The following is a 15271-nucleotide window of genomic DNA, read 5'->3' on the forward strand; positions in this document are numbered from 1 at the left end:
TCTGTGTCCCCCTACTGAGGGCTCCTGATTACACTGAGATCCTGATCAACAAGATCATCCAGGATAATTTCCTCATCTCAAAACGTTTAACTTAAAAAAAAGCTCCTAATTTTATCACATCTGTCAAGTCCCTTTGACCTTCTAACATAGTCTATTCACTAGGGATTAAGAGGTGGATGTCTTTGGGGATGATTATTACGCCATAGAAACACAGAAGTTACCCCACCTCCCCCATAACTTGCTGATTAAATGACTAAGTTCTGTGGCTCCCAGTCCAGCCCCCTCCACCGCGTCCTTCATTCATTTGTCCCGTAGTTATCGAACACTTCCTGTGTGCTCCGGGCAGAGATGTGAACAGGACAGACCACGTCTCCCCGTGCACAGATGGGAACTCTACCTCCGTTAACTATTCTGACATGAAATTCATAGATAATGAAATCTTCCCACACACATAATTTCTTAGAAAAGATAATGACCTAATAAAGATGAAACAAAAGGAAAGCAATGTGTAATTTGAAGATTTTATTTCAAGGTATAAATGTTCAGGCACAATTACACTAAGAGACAAAATAAAGCAGTCAGCTGCTGGAACCTAAAAGTCGAACCCCCTGGATTATGACAGCTCCAGATGCCAGGGTGCCATTTGGCAACTCAAATATGATAGTTGACTTCAATGTTGGTGATGTGGTTTTGAAACGGTGAACAGTATTTGGTCATGTTCCAGATAAAGTACAGTGTTCCCTTGAATTACGATCACAGTTGCATTCCTGGAAAATTCAATATCCATTAAAACCATACTAAAAATGCTTTGTGTTTGTAGGTAGAGCAGATGTAGGTTCTAGGTTCACTTCATTATAGGTTTTTCAATTCCAGAAGTGTCTAGTCCAGCCACATGAGATAATGCGTTATTCTTTGCTATCTTGGCTTGTCCAGTTCTCTGCAGGATGCAGACGAACAATCCAGCTTCCCTATCATGACAACAAAAATACTTTCTCCACAAAGTTCCAAAAACTCCCCTGAGGGCGGTACTGCCTCACGGAGAAGCACTGCTTGAGAGGAACAGAGGTGCATAAGCCAAGCTCCGGATGGGAACAGCAAGGGACACAGTGTGGCTGAGAGTTCTGACGAGGAAGAAAGGGGGAGAGAGATGAGGCCTGAGAAGGCAGCCACACTGAGATACTTAGACTCAATTCCAGGAGTGATAGGGAGTCACTGCAGGGCTGTCAGCCGGGGAATGATGTGGCCTGACCTTGTCCACACGGGGGGGCTCAAAACACCTGTCATTCTGTGGATTGCACTGCATTCTTCTGATTTTCGCACGTTCATTCACTCACTAATTCATTCAGCACATGAGGATTGAGGAGTATCTCAGTGATGTAGGTACTACTGTGTAACAAGCTATCTCAACACGTAGCGGCTTACAATAACCATCATTCATTGTTCCCCTGGAATCTGTGGGTTAGCTGGGCAGTTTCTCTATTGGTCTCACCAGGGTTTCTCAAGCTGTTGAATTTGGCTGGTGAGTCAGCTGGGGCTGCACTCAGTCAGGAGCGCTGGGACAACGAGCCTCTCTCTCCACGGGCTCTTTCTTCCAGACGCTTCTACACATCCATCTGAAGACCTCATGATGCCTAGGTTCTGGAAGAGCACAGCCTCACTTCCACCACATTCATTGGTCAAGGTAAGTCACGAGACTAATCCAAGGCGGCAGAGAAACAGACTTTTTTTTTAAGATAGTACTTATTCATTTTAAACTTGACTCTGTTCCAGAAAGTCTTAAAAAAAAATTATTGAAGTACAGTTGATTTACAATGTTGTGTTAATTTCAGCTATACAGCAAAGTGATACAGTCATACATGTATATATTCTTTCCATTATGGTTCATCACAGGATATTGAAAATAGTTCCCTGTGCTAAACAGTAGGACCCTGTTTTTTATCCATCCTGTACAGACTCTACTTCTTGACCTGAGGAGCCGACATGTCTTGAGATGGCAGTGGAACTTATGGCCATGAAACCTGCAACCTGGCTCCAGGCCAGGCCCTGGAGATGTAGCCTGCCCTGCTGTGGCCTGTACCCTAGTCAGACAAGGAAGTCAACTAGTGAAAAATGTCCGAAAGTGCTGGAGGGAGACAGGGCCTCCTTGAGATGTTGGAGCTGACACCTGAGCATCTGAGCACGTCTGTGTCAGAAGTTTAGAAGATTCCACAGAAGACCCTGCTCTTGCATGAGCCCAGAAGCACCACAGCCCCCGCTTAGGGGAAGCTCAAGGGAGGGTCCAGTGCAGATCACCGATGGTGTGACATCAGTGGCTGTGGGAGAGAGTGGGCTAGAATATCTGTCTCCTACCCTCCCTGGCAGGCCTGTGACACTGGCCATCTCTGGCTTCTTCCCCTGACTGATGCCCCCAAGTGCCCCCTCCAACACACCCCACCCCCCACCTGAGACACAGAACTGGGAAGAACCAAGGATTTACGGAACTAGATGGATACACTCCAGGGGGAGGTGCACTCAGGGTGGTCCTCCCTGACACCACCGTGCAGGGACGCAGCACCTGGACTGAAGGCCAGGAGTCGGCTCTGCTCCGGGGGCAGGAGGGCTGCGCGCGTGCAAGGCGCGTGTCTTGCCACTGGGGTGGGGAAATCCCGTTTGGAGAGTGTGCATAAACACACCTCCTTCCAAACGCTCTTTCTGCTTCAGCCTTCCCTTCACCTGCCCTTTCGCCCCACGCCTCACCCCGCCTTCCCTTGCTCTCTCCCCGTCCCGGCCAGTTTTCTCGCGTCCTCCCCTCCCGCTCCCTCCCACAGCATTTCTGCCCCGCGCCGCCTCCCTCGCTCCTCACGCCCCTCTTCCCCGCCTTTCCCCCACCGCCCTGCTCTCTCCCCCTCTCCCCGCGGCCGCTCACTTCTTCCCGCCCACCTCCTCCCTTTCCTGACCTGCTGGTCCAGCTCCCTCTGTTCCTCCTCACTCCCCCTGACTCCATCACCTCTCCCTTGCCAGCTTCCTCCCCATACTCTCTCCCTCTCCCTCGCCTCGCCTCTTTCCCCTCTCGCCCTTTTATCCAGTCTTCTCTGCCCTCTTCCTCCCTCTCCAGTTCCCTCTCTCTCCTTCATCTGCCACCAGGTCACCCCCCATCCCCACGCTCCTCGTTGCCCCTTTCTCCTCACACCTCCGTCACCTCCCCTCCTCCCTGTCACCTCTTTTCTGGTCCTTCACGTGCTCCCCGCCTCCGCCCATTTCTACTCTCTCTGCAACCTTTCCCCCCACCCTCGCCCACCTGGCCCCGCCCCCTGCTACAGGCCCCGCCCAAGCCGCAGGCCACGCCCCCGGCCACAGGCCCCCGCCCCCGAGGTCACGGGGTCGACGGACGCCGTCGCTGCTCCGCCGGTCACGTGGTCACGTGACGCGCTCCAACATGGCGGCGCCGTGGGGCCGCGGCGTCGCTTCCTGACTGGGTGGCGAGGACGGACGCGGCTGGTGCAGGCGGGGACGCCGGGCCCGCAGCCTCGCTCGCCCGCCCGCTCGCGCAGTCCGCCCGCGGGGCTGCCAGCCCCCGCTGGGCCGGGGCCATGCAGGAGAGCCAGACCAAGAGCATGTTCGTGTCCCGGGCCCTGGAGAAGATCCTAGCCGACAAGGAGGTGAAGCGGCCCCAGCACTCCCAGCTGCGCAGGGCCTGCCAGGTGGCGCTCGGTGGGTGAGCCGCCCCGGCCCGGCCCCGCGCCGGCCTCCCCATGCCGGCCGTTACCCAAGCCGGCCTCAGCCCGGCCTCCTGGGCGCCACTTTCCCACCGCGACCCCAAGGCCCACCCGCCCGGCCTCCTTATTATATCCGGGGGGGTGGACCTGGTGCTCTGGCAGCTCGGGACTGGCCCAAGGTCACCCAGCAAGTTGGTGACAGCCAGGGCCGGCTCTCCAGCCTGCCAGCCCTGGGTTCTCGCCACGACTCCCTGCCGTCCCATTTCCTGGTTCGTTCCCTCGTCATCCTCACAAACAGCAGCTGTTGCTCTTAAGTTTTTCTTTACGTGGGTTCTGCTGGTTGGAGTTGTCCCTTGTGAGCTGGGCAGGTGGGAAGAGCCGCCCAGCTGGTTTAGGGAAAACTGAGGCCTGCTTTGTAAGTGCCCAAGTGGTGATGGTTTTTCTTTCATTTGGGTATCGCCCATAACTCCCTCCAGGAGGGAATATAGGGAGGGTTATCCTGCACCTCCCAGGTATTGTAGTGTGCACGAGATCTACTCGTTCTCAGAGGGTCTGTGAGGGCAGAGATACTTGTTTTATTCACCGCAGGATCCCCAACAGTGCTTGACACACCGTAGATGGTGCTGACTTGAAGGGACCCACAGATGACTGAGCGGCAGGGAGAAGTCTTACTCATCCCTAGTTAAAACCTTAGTGGTTGATTCCATTGTCAACATCCTATCTTTTAGTTTCTGTCATTCAGCAAATATTTATCAAATGCCCACTGTGTACCAGGCACTGAAGATACAGTGGGGAAGAAGACAGACAAGGTATTTGCCCTAACAGAGCTTATAGTCTAATAGAGGAGACGAAATAAGTAAATTTAAAGATTAATGAGACATTTTTGAATACTAATACATACTTCTGTACTAGTAATTTTTTTTGTAATTACTTTTGTAAAATTTTTTGTTAACGAGCAAAATGTAATAAAGAGGGCCTGAGACAGCATGGTCAAGAAAGTAGTCCTTTCTGAGGAGGGGACATTTGAGCCAAGTATTGAAAGTCGGGAAGTATCAGCCACGTGGAATTTCAGGAGAGGAGAGGAGGTGAGGATCAGTACATTTGACCAGAGTCGGCTCTCATATTAATTCGCCGTCCCAATGCCTTTGCTTTGGAATCTGTAAAAAGATCTGTTTTCCTAACAAGTGACTGAGTAAATGGAAAGTTTGATTTTCGTTGTCACCTTTTGAGGTTTGAGGTTACCATCATCTTTCTCCCTTCATTTGGTGCAAGGTACTCTGGGAGTCTTCTCTAGGAATGGTTTTGTGAGCTTTGCAGTTATTTTTCTGGGAGGAAGGCCCTAGCTTTTGTGGGTCTGAGACACCCTCAAGGATCAAGAACTATTGATAACAAAGGTGGTTGTTACTGAGATAATCTGGGAACAGCTGCTAGTCCTGAGAAATTCAGGATCAATTGAAGGAACTCACTGAGATTTAGATTTGTAAAGCTTTTTTAAATTCAGAAAACCAAGGCTAACTGTTGGATACTGTTTTATCAGGAATGCAGGATAAACCCTACAAAGCAGTTAGACGAAAGCCGGATACTTAAAACTCCACTTTGAAATCTGTCTGCGTTCTATCCTCTGTTACTTTAAGTGAATTGTTGCATAAGTTTGAAAATAGTTATTTGGCAAAGTTTTCATTTACCCTTCAGAAAACTTAACATCAAAATTTCACCAAATCATATATCACTTTGTTGGAACCTACATGGGTTATATATAACATGGGTTATAAAAAGAGCCTTAACATTGGGAGCTTTTTAGATATTTTTAGATAATATCTTTGTTGAGAACTTCAGATTTTTCCAACCCAAATTGTGGAATGCACATTCAGTATTTTGGTAGTGAATTGTAAGAAATAGCCTGTACTGAAAATAGAAATTCTCCATTAAAAATATTTTTCTTGTCAAATAATATAGATGAGTTAAATAAAATATCCCATATAATGTTATTTAAGAAAAAAAATAGCCTATAAAGTAATTGACACAGGTTAATCGAATAGTTGATTGTCATGGTAGCTCATCATCAAATTGAGTAATTATTATAAAGTAATCTGTGTAAAGTGTTGAGTTAAACTGGCCTTTTTTTTTTTTTTAAAAGACAGTACTCGTGTGTCATTGCTGTTAAGTAATAAAGGACTGCAGAAAAAAGCATATAGCGAAGTATCTGGTGATTTTTCACTCTGCATCTCAAGGCCTAGTTTTGTGTCCAATAAAAATAGCTGAAGGGGGCTTCCCAGGTGGCTCGGCAGTAAAAGAATTCACCTACCAGTGCAGGAGATGCAGGTTCAGTCCCTGTCCGGAGCAGGAAATGGCACCCCACTCCAATATTGTTGCCTGGAAAATCCCATGGACGGACGAGCCTGGCGGGCTGCAGGCTGTGGAGTTGCAGAGAGTCGGATGTGACTGAGCATGAGCCCGAAAAGTGGCTGAAACGCTGCTGTGTACAAGAAGCGTTGCAGCGCGGCGAGTGTTTTAGAGATTACCTATCGTTTTGATAAGAGGAGCTGTAAGTGACCACTCAAAGTTGAAATGTTGACCAGTAGGAGCTGTTCCTGGAAACAGCTTCTGTGACCTTCCAGCAGTTGTGGCGTATTGGGAGGGAACAGGGGATGCAGGGGCTGTGTGGTGTAGGGGTTTGGAGTGTGTTCTCTGGACTCACCTGCCTGGCTTCAAATGCCTTGCCTTCCAGTTGCTATCTTTGTGATCTTGGACAGATGTTACACCTTCCTGATGGGGCTTTTATAAAGATGAAGTTAACTGACATGTGCACAACACTCAGCATGCAGTAGGTTCACTATATAGGCTTCCTGTGCTGTATATCTTTATTATTTGAAGTTGTGACAAACCACAGACACTGTAAGCACCTGGCTTGATGTTCTTAACTTAGGTTGGTTCTTCATTCAGGAATGACTTATTGCTCTACTTGGTTTGTAGATGCAATAAATAAGAATGTAATTACATGACTAAAAGGCTGTGTTTATTAGAGTAATAACTTGCCTAGCTCAGTGAAGACAGGAATTGTTCCTTGTGAAAGCAGTGATGATCAGGATGAATAGGTTTGGAGTAATCTCAGGGATTCAAGCAAAGGGCCGACTCATTGGAAAAGACTCTGATGCTGGGAACGATTGAGAGCAGGAGGAGAAGGGAACTATAGAGGAGATGGTTAGATGGCAACACTGACTCAATGGACGTGAGTTTGAGCAAGCTCCAGGAGATAGTAAAGGACAAGGGAGCCTGGCATGCTGGAGTCCATGGGGTCACAAAGAGTTGGACATGACTTAGCAACTGAATAGCATTCATCTTCAGTAAAGGCCAAATGCATAGGTAGGGTCTGCCCAGTTAGAAAATCGTGGCCTTCCAACCTTTATTGAGAAATCAAAAGAGCCTGTGAGAGTATTCATCACCTCAGGGATGCTGTTGCTCTTTACTTTCATAATGAAGTTTTGATATATGTTAATAATCTCAAACCTTTCAGCCCTCCAGTTGGAGCATATAACCACATTTTTAAACCTTCCTTTCACAACTGCCTTACTTGAAAGTTATTCTTTCCCATGATCTTTTTATATTTCTGGTCTTAAACCCTATGATAGAACCCAGAAAAATGGTACTGATGAACCTATTTGCAGGGCAGAATTAGAGACTAATAGAATGGATTTGTGGACACAGTGGGGGAAGGAGATGGTAGGATGAACTGTGAAAGAATAGCATTGAAATGTATACACTGCCACATGTAAAATAGAAGCTAGTGGAAAGCTGCAGTATATCAGGGAGCTCAGCCTGGTGCTGTGACGACCTAAAGGGATGGGATAGGAGATGGGAGGCTCGAGAGGGAAGGGATATGTGTATCCTTACGGGCAATTCACATTGCACGGCAGAAACCAACACGTTATAAAGCAATTACCCTCCAATTAAAAATCAATTTTTAAAAAAACTATAAAGTTTAGAGACTTGACAAGATACTCTGAGTGTTTTTAAATGGTGTGGGAAGATTTTGAAATCTCCAAAACTTGAACCGAATTGTTCTAACATTATTCTTCATGTATAAGAGATGCAGTGTCTTATTTCATCATTAACCCACAAAGGGCCATGTAAGGGCTGAGTGCTCTGTAACTGTCAGCTGTCATTAAACATACCTGTGTTTTTCGTATGAAATTAAGTGACTTTAGTCTTGGAGCAGTTTTAGGTTCACAGCAAAACTGCCCGGGAGGTACAAGGAATTCCCATATCCGCCCCCCCCCCCCCCCCCGGACACACATGCTATTACCGACATCCCTCACCGTAGCTGGACGTTTTTATAGTGATGAACCTAACATTGATGCATCATTATCACCCAGTCAAGTGAGTGACTTTTTAAAAATACATGTTATATAATAACTATGTGATATCAACCATGTACTAGGCATTTCTGTGTTCCAGGCACAGTGCCATGTGCTTTACATGCAGTTTAGTTCTTACTATTATTATCCTTATTGAGGCCTAAATAACTCGGCCAACTAACTCAACCAGAAAGCCGCGGAGCCAGGCTGTGAATGCTGGCAGCGTGGCTCTGGAGCCCACGGTGACCACCAGCACCACTGCTTCTCCATAAGGAAGCTCTCAGCCTGTGTGAGGTGCTCAGTGGGGCCTTCAACATTCATTATGTTGAGGCGAAGTTTCTATGCAGTGACGGTCTGGTAATGTTTCAATAAGTAAAGAGACCATATTTTTTTAATACGGTTGAATTGAATTTTGAGATGTAGTATTTGAAAGCCTGTAATCAAAAAGATCACAGCTTTTTCTCTGAATCTTTTCACTACATATGTATTTGGTTTAATTTCGGGACTAAAAGGAAGAAAATGAGAGTAAAGAGCTGGTTTCCCATAAGCTTCATTTGCAATATTAAATCTTTCTGATTTATGACCTCTGTCTCTTTATCAGCAGTAAATTCCTTCTTACTCACTCTGGAGTTGTGACATGTGATTGATGTCCATCTTTGGATACAGCAGGCAAAGGGAAACCAAGGCTCAAGGGCAACTTGCCCACATCTGCCCAGCCAGGTGGGCAACAACTACAACATGCAGCTGACATATAAATCATAAAGTCCAGTTTTAGACTTGCAGCTCTGTTTAATATACAGGGTTTAGAAACATGTGGATCATTGGTGATCTTAGCTTGCGCTGTTTTGTTGGCATGATGTGGGTGAAAACCAGACCAGAGTAGGCTGAGGTGTGAGTGGGAGGTGAGCAGCACACAGCCCTTTCCCAAAGACTGGTTTTGCTGTGAAGGGAGGAGGGAAGTGTGGATCACAGGAGTGCTCTGGTTTATTCTTTTTTTTTAAAGATAGAAAAACTCAAACTTATTTAAATGCCATTAGGAAGAAGCCAGTTAAGGAAGTACATTCATAAATTTTCATTCATTCATTCAGTTGCTAAATCATGTCCGACTCTTTCTGACCCCAGCAGGGTAGCAAAGCCAGGCTCCTCTGTCCGTGGGATTCCCCAGGCAAGAGTACTGGAGTGGGTTGCCATTTCCTTCTCCAGGGGATCTTCCTGACCTAGGGATCGAACCTGCATCTCTTAACGTCTCCTACACTGGCAGACAGATTCTCTACCACTAGCACCACCTGGGAAGCCACATTTCCTTCTACAGGGGGTCGTAAATTTTAGTTGCATATTAATAAACAAAAACATTGAGCATTCACATGACCATATAACATGGTAAGTTGCCTTTTTCCCTGTACACTGTTGTTGTTCCTCTAACTTTGATGTGTTCAAAGTAACTGTTCTCACCCTTAGAAGGCATATAAGTGCAAAATTTGAAAAATATCAAAAATATCCCTTATCATAAAGTAAGGCTTTCAGTTGGAATACAGAATAAAACTTTAATGTTAGCAAAGTCTGGTGTTTTGATTAGACATTTGTTTATGAGTGCTATGGATTATAAAAATTTTGAGAAATAGTAGGACTCTTTTTTTAACTGACATTACTTTTTGTTGAAAAGCTTTATGATTGTTTTGCAGGAGGAGGTCCTCTGTCTAGAAGCAGCACTAAAAATTGGATTTTGATTATTGAAAAGGATTTATTTTTTGGATTGGCAGAAAATTCATTGGCAGCTGTGTTTGAAACTTTGCATATTGATTAGTCTTGTGGTCCTGAACTGATAATTTAGCTTCTGGGAGCCTTGGTTTCCTGGGATGAGAAAGGTGATAATACCCATGTCACAGGATTATTGTAAAGGTTTGCATGAACTAACACAATAAATAACTGACAACAGTATCTGGGACCTAACAAATGACCTACTAAAGTTCAGAGACATTGGTGGTTTTATTTTAAGGAGAAGGAACTGAATGCTTGTTCTTCTCTGCCTCCCTTATTAGTTGGTTTATGGACATCTTTGCTGGTCTCTGACATTTTAACACCAGCAAGGCAAGTGGTTGGAAGAGTTTAGAGCTCTGCCCTGTACTTGTAAATCTCAGGGGAGACTCTGTAAGCGGTGCTGGGGGAAAACAGTAAGATCATTCTTTATGGAAAAGCACAAAGTTGTGAAAACGTGTACTTAATCAGCAAGTACATGGAGTCTCTCATATAAATAGCTCAGAACTGTGTTTAATTCTTACCATTTTCACCAGGCTTAGGGGGCCTGCCAGGAAAATACTTGACTTTCTTTCCAGCAAGGTTATCTTAGAAAATACTCAAATGTTTACTAGTTCATTCCTGGAGTCTTTCTGTAAGAAGCTTCTTTGAGATTACTGTCTTGGTTGTAAATGAGTCTTTGGGCTTTTTTATTAGGTATTTCATTGGGTTTTCTAGGCTTGTAGAACAGCCTTCTTATGCCAGGTCCTAAAAGTCTTAAAATTTTCCTCATTCCTAAAGAATGGTTAGTGTGTTCTTGTTCTCTATACAGTCCTTTTGTCTTTTGACTGAACCAGAGTTTTAGAAGATACTTATTTGGGTGTCATACCTGCTGTCAGGACACAAAGAAAGCAAAGACCCCATTCTCATGGAACTTGGAGTTAATGGGGAAGGAGGGGTCTGTTCAAGTGATCACGTTTTCATACCAGTAACGTGACAAGTCCTGTGAAGGAGAAAAACCTGATCCCACAAGCGAAGTGGACAAGGGATGAGGGGGAGTTTCCCTGAGGAAGTCTTGAGGGCTGAATGACAAACGTTAAGCAGGTTAGGGTGAGAGGCACTTTGGCAGCAGGGGCAGAAGAGCATAGGCAACGGCCCTGTGGCAGAGAGGAGTATGACCGTTCAGGAAAACTAGAAGATACAGCTCCCTGTGATTCTACAGTTACCTTAAAAAGTTTGGGGTGTTTTTACATTTTAATAATATTAATTAAAAAAAAATAACTAAAGGAGGCCACTGTGTGACTGGGGCATGGCAGATGAAGGGGGAGAGGGTTTGGAGATAAGGTAGGAGAGGTAGTCCAGGGCCCCAGCATACAAGACCTTGGAGGTTGTGTTGAGGAGTCTGATTTTTAGACCAATACAGTGAGATAATACCGCAGAGTTCTAAACAGGGAAGAAGTGGATAAAGACGTTAGTATTTTGGAAAGATCACTTGAGCCATTATGTTCAGAATATCTTTGAGGAAACCTGGAGGGAATGCCCGGGGACCACTAGGGAGGTCCATCATCACTCGGGAGTTATCATCATCCAGGGCAGAAATGCTGGCCACCCAGACTTAGTCGTGATGGTAGACACAGAGTAGAATGAAGGTATTCCCCGGCGGTTTGAAGGTAAAGCCAAGAAAACCTGATGTTGGATTGGGTAAGAACTCAGGATGTGGATCAGTAAGGCTGACTCTTACGTGTCTGACTCACCCAACTGGGTGGATGGTGGTGCAGTTCCTTAGGATGGCTGGAAGACCATCTGGAGAGAGGTGGGTGGAGGAGCTTGGTCTGAGTTGGGGCTTGGATATCAGATGAACGTACGAGCTTCATGTTCCTAAGGCAGGCCTGCCCCGGAAATGAGGACTGGGGAGTCATCCGAGCCCGGTGGGAATTGAAGGGGCAGGAAGGCTGCAGATGCCTCTGAGGAAGAGCTGAGTGTTGCAGAGAAGGAAAGGCAGGAGAGCCTGGGCCCGAGGAGCCCCGGCCCGCCTGGCTGGGCAGAGGAGGCTGAGTCTGCCCAGGAGACGGAGGAGAGAGGGGGCGGGAAGCAGAAAGCCAATGAGCCAATGGGAGCGCGTGCTTACGAGGCCAGGCGTGTGGTGTGCTCACTCTTGCTCAGTCGTGTCTTTGTGATCCCGTGAGCTGCAGCCCCCCAGCCTCCTCTGTCCATGGGGTTTTCCCAGCAAGGATACATTTCCTTGTCCAAGGGATCATCTCGACCCAGGGATCAAGCTTTCGTCTCCACGTCTCCTGCATTGCAGGTGGATTCTTTACCACTAGCGCCACCAGAGAAGCCCTTAAATCGAGAAGATGTCTGTGAGGGGAGGTCAGTAAGGTCAGTCTCTGTGGAGAGGTCATCAGACAGCACCTGGAACACTGCCCATCAGCTTTGGAGCCCTGTGAGTCATGGGCGACCTGAGCTGGAGCTGTGCTGGCGACACAGCGAAGGTGAAAGCCAGACTTCAGTGGGCTGGGGCAGGCGTGGGAGGTGAGGGACCGGAGACGACTCTTCCCCAGGGCTTGCCTTGGGGTGTGAAGAGGGAGATGTGGGTCATGGAGGGGTTCTTGGCTTTATTTTTATCTTTGTTTGAAGGTAGAAGAGACTTGAGCTTGTTTAAACATCATTGGGAAGGGAGCCAGTTGAGGGAGAGGTTAACTCAGAAAAAGGACAGTTTATTCATTCAACAAACTGAGCGCCTGCTCTGTGCCTAGGAATTCTTAGATGCTGGGTATTCCACAGTGACCAGAACAGACCAAAGGCTCTGTTGTCACAGAGTTTATGTTCTGCTGGGGAAGTCAGAGTATAAGTGAAACAGAGTATGTCACAAGTGGTAAATAATGTGGCGAAAGACTAGAAAAATTGATAAGTGAAAAAATAGGGCAGGTGAGGTAGTGTAGAACCACAAGGAGGGGTCGGGTGGCAGTTTCAGGTAACGAGGGAAGAGGTGACATTGAACAATCATCTGAGAGAATGGATGAGTGAGCCTGTGGATGTCTGGGGGCGGGAGGGCGTTCCAGAAGGCTGGAGGAGCTGGCGCGAAGGCCCTGGAGCAGGAACTGGCTGTGAGTGAGCCGAGGTGGGGTGGTGGGAGGTGAGGTCAGAGGGGGGAATCACAGGGGCTCAGATCTTTCAGAGGCTTGGAGGCCAAGATCAGGACTGTGAGTTTTACTCTGTGTGAGGTGAGAAGCCAGTGGAGTTCTGCGCAAAGGTGCAGATGTTATCCAATTTACATTATAATGGTTATGGATAATCTGTTTTGAGCAGAAATAATCTGATTTATATTTTAAGGAAATCCCTCTGGCTGCTGTGTAGAGAACGCTCTGGACAATGAGGAACAGTGAGAGTTGAAGGCATGAGACCAGTTAAGAAAGAGGCTCTTGGTCCAGGCAGGAGATGGTGACAGCTTGGCCTGGCGTAATGGGAGTGGTCCCCCGTGGTGAAAAGTGGTCAGATTTAAATAGTTCCTCAGAAGGCGGCAGGGATTGGACACTGCAAAGGTGGAGGGACTTGACGCTAACTGTTTTCCAGCAGGGGAGAGTGCGGGCTGGTCAGTTTATGTATTGGCTCACAGGAAGTTGAAGGAGTCTCCTTGTGGCTTTTAATTTTTGCATGAAGTTGGCTGTTTCATTGGTTGTGGGTAAAGAGGAATGGTGACATCAAGAGGGAGAGGGTATTTGAGGAGAGAACGTGATGCGCAGTAGTCTCTGGAGAGGTAGAGAGGGTGGGCTTAACCAGCACTGTCTAGGTATTGCTGTGGTTGGTGGTTGGGGCCTTTAGTGACCTGCCCGCTTTCCCTGCTGTCAGAGGTCTGTCATTGGGTGGAGACTGGTCAGAAGGGGATGGTCATACAAGCTTGGGATTTGGCCAGAAGTTAACACTAAAGGTCAGAGAGCAAGTCAAGCCTATTGTTTGGCAAGGAGAGGAACAGTCAATCCTAAAGGAAATCATCCTTGAATATTCATTGGAAGGACTGATGCTAAAGCTCCAATACTCTGGTCACCTGATGCAAAGATCCAACTCATAGGAAAAGACCCTGATGCTGGAAAAGATGGCGGGCAGGAGGAGAAGGGGGCAACAGAGGATGTGATGGTTGGATGGCATCACCCACTCAATGGACATGAGTGTGAGCAAACTCTGGGAGACAGTGAAGGACAGGAAAGCCTGGCATGCTGCAGTCTTATGGGGTCACAAAGCGTTGGACACGAGTTAGCAACTGAAAAATAATAGCAACAAATTACAAACCTGCTAATGGGATCTGTCCTGGAAAAATGAAGAAAGGGAAAGCTGACAAGTTGGCCTAGTCAAATTTGACCGGCCAAAGAAGGGTCCTATTGGGGGCAGTTAGTAGATCAACTGGAAGGACAGGAGGTGGGCAGGTTCAGGCAAGAGCTGGAAGTTCCAAACAGGGACAAGATTCAGAGTGTGACCAGCCCCTCTGGGCTGGCTTGTGGGGAGGGCCAGGGACTGAGGGCCTTGTGGATTTACATAGTGGGAGGGGGAGGGGTATAGCCGATCGGATGTAGGAGGGGACGTGAAGGTTCCAAGGGATGTTGTGGAACCTTGGTGGAGTTGACCAGCGATGGTGTCGTTGAGGTTGGTCATGGTCATTGTTGGACCTCGCCTGGGAGCAGAGCAGAAGGGGAGCTGGTGCCAGAGTCATCGATGAACCAGGAGGTGTGACCCGAGGGGTTCGTACAGGACAGTGATGCCCAGAAAGCATTTCCCAGGAAGACACCGTGGCCTTGCAGCTGCAGCTGCCACACCCCGCTCAGGTCTCCCTCCTTTCCAGCCTGCTTATTTATTGCTACTAATTGCCCAGTTGGCAGTTGGGAGAGCAGGGCCTATTAAAACATGGGGCAATAAACCAGAGCAGGTGTGCCCGCCATCTGCTCTTCCCCTTCCCCCCTCCCTCCGTCTCTGGAGCAGACAGCCGGGCTGTGAGTCCCGCAGTGGCGCTTCCTGGCTGTGACCGTGGGCAGTTGACTTCACCTCTCTGGGCCCAGATGCCCCACCTGCACATGGTGAGGAGATGAGTCTCTTGTCTCCCGGAGGTGTAAGGAGGACCAGACGGGTCCATGCCCCTGTGAATGTCAGCTGTTTCCGTGACTTGTGTTCTCTAATTGTCTTCTTTCCCTTGGCTCTCTGCAGTTCACTGATGGCAGTAGAGACTGCACTTTACTGACTCCTGTCTTAAGAGCCAGAGAGCTGACATTTATTGACCACCTGTGTATGCTTGTCACTGCCTGAGCCATGAACACGGGGTTTCTCAAAAGTTACCCACACCCACCTGCCCTGTTACAGTCTTTGGAGCATATGGAGCTGCTTTTTATCATGCTCGTTTTTTTAGAGTAGGACATCAAGATTCAGGGAGGTTTAATAACCCACCTGGTGTCATTCAGCTGAGAGAGATCCATGCCAGAACCTAGTTCTGCCAGAATTGCC

General features: G+C 47.5%; 1 protein-coding gene across 2 annotated transcripts in view; it reads left to right on the forward strand.

Moving 5' to 3' along the window:
* The first annotated feature begins 3378 nt into the window (after positions 1-3378).
* ARFGEF2 (ARF guanine nucleotide exchange factor 2) overlaps positions 3379-15271 on the forward strand; it is an 81406-nt gene continuing 69513 nt past the window's right edge. Inside the window, exon 1 of one of the 2 annotated variants that reach the window (XM_070472738.1) lies at positions 3379-3690. In XM_070472738.1, coding sequence (XP_070328839.1) covers positions 3570-3690 — 121 coding nt within the window. In that variant the 5' untranslated portion in view covers positions 3379-3569. The remainder of the gene's footprint in view (positions 3691-15271) is intronic. The other variant, XM_020906206.2, reaches the window with a different exon arrangement.

The sequence above is a fragment of the Odocoileus virginianus genome, chromosome 9, assembly GCF_023699985.2.
Source record: "Odocoileus virginianus isolate 20LAN1187 ecotype Illinois chromosome 9, Ovbor_1.2, whole genome shotgun sequence".
Classification (NCBI taxonomy): Eukaryota; Metazoa; Chordata; class Mammalia; order Artiodactyla; family Cervidae; genus Odocoileus; species Odocoileus virginianus.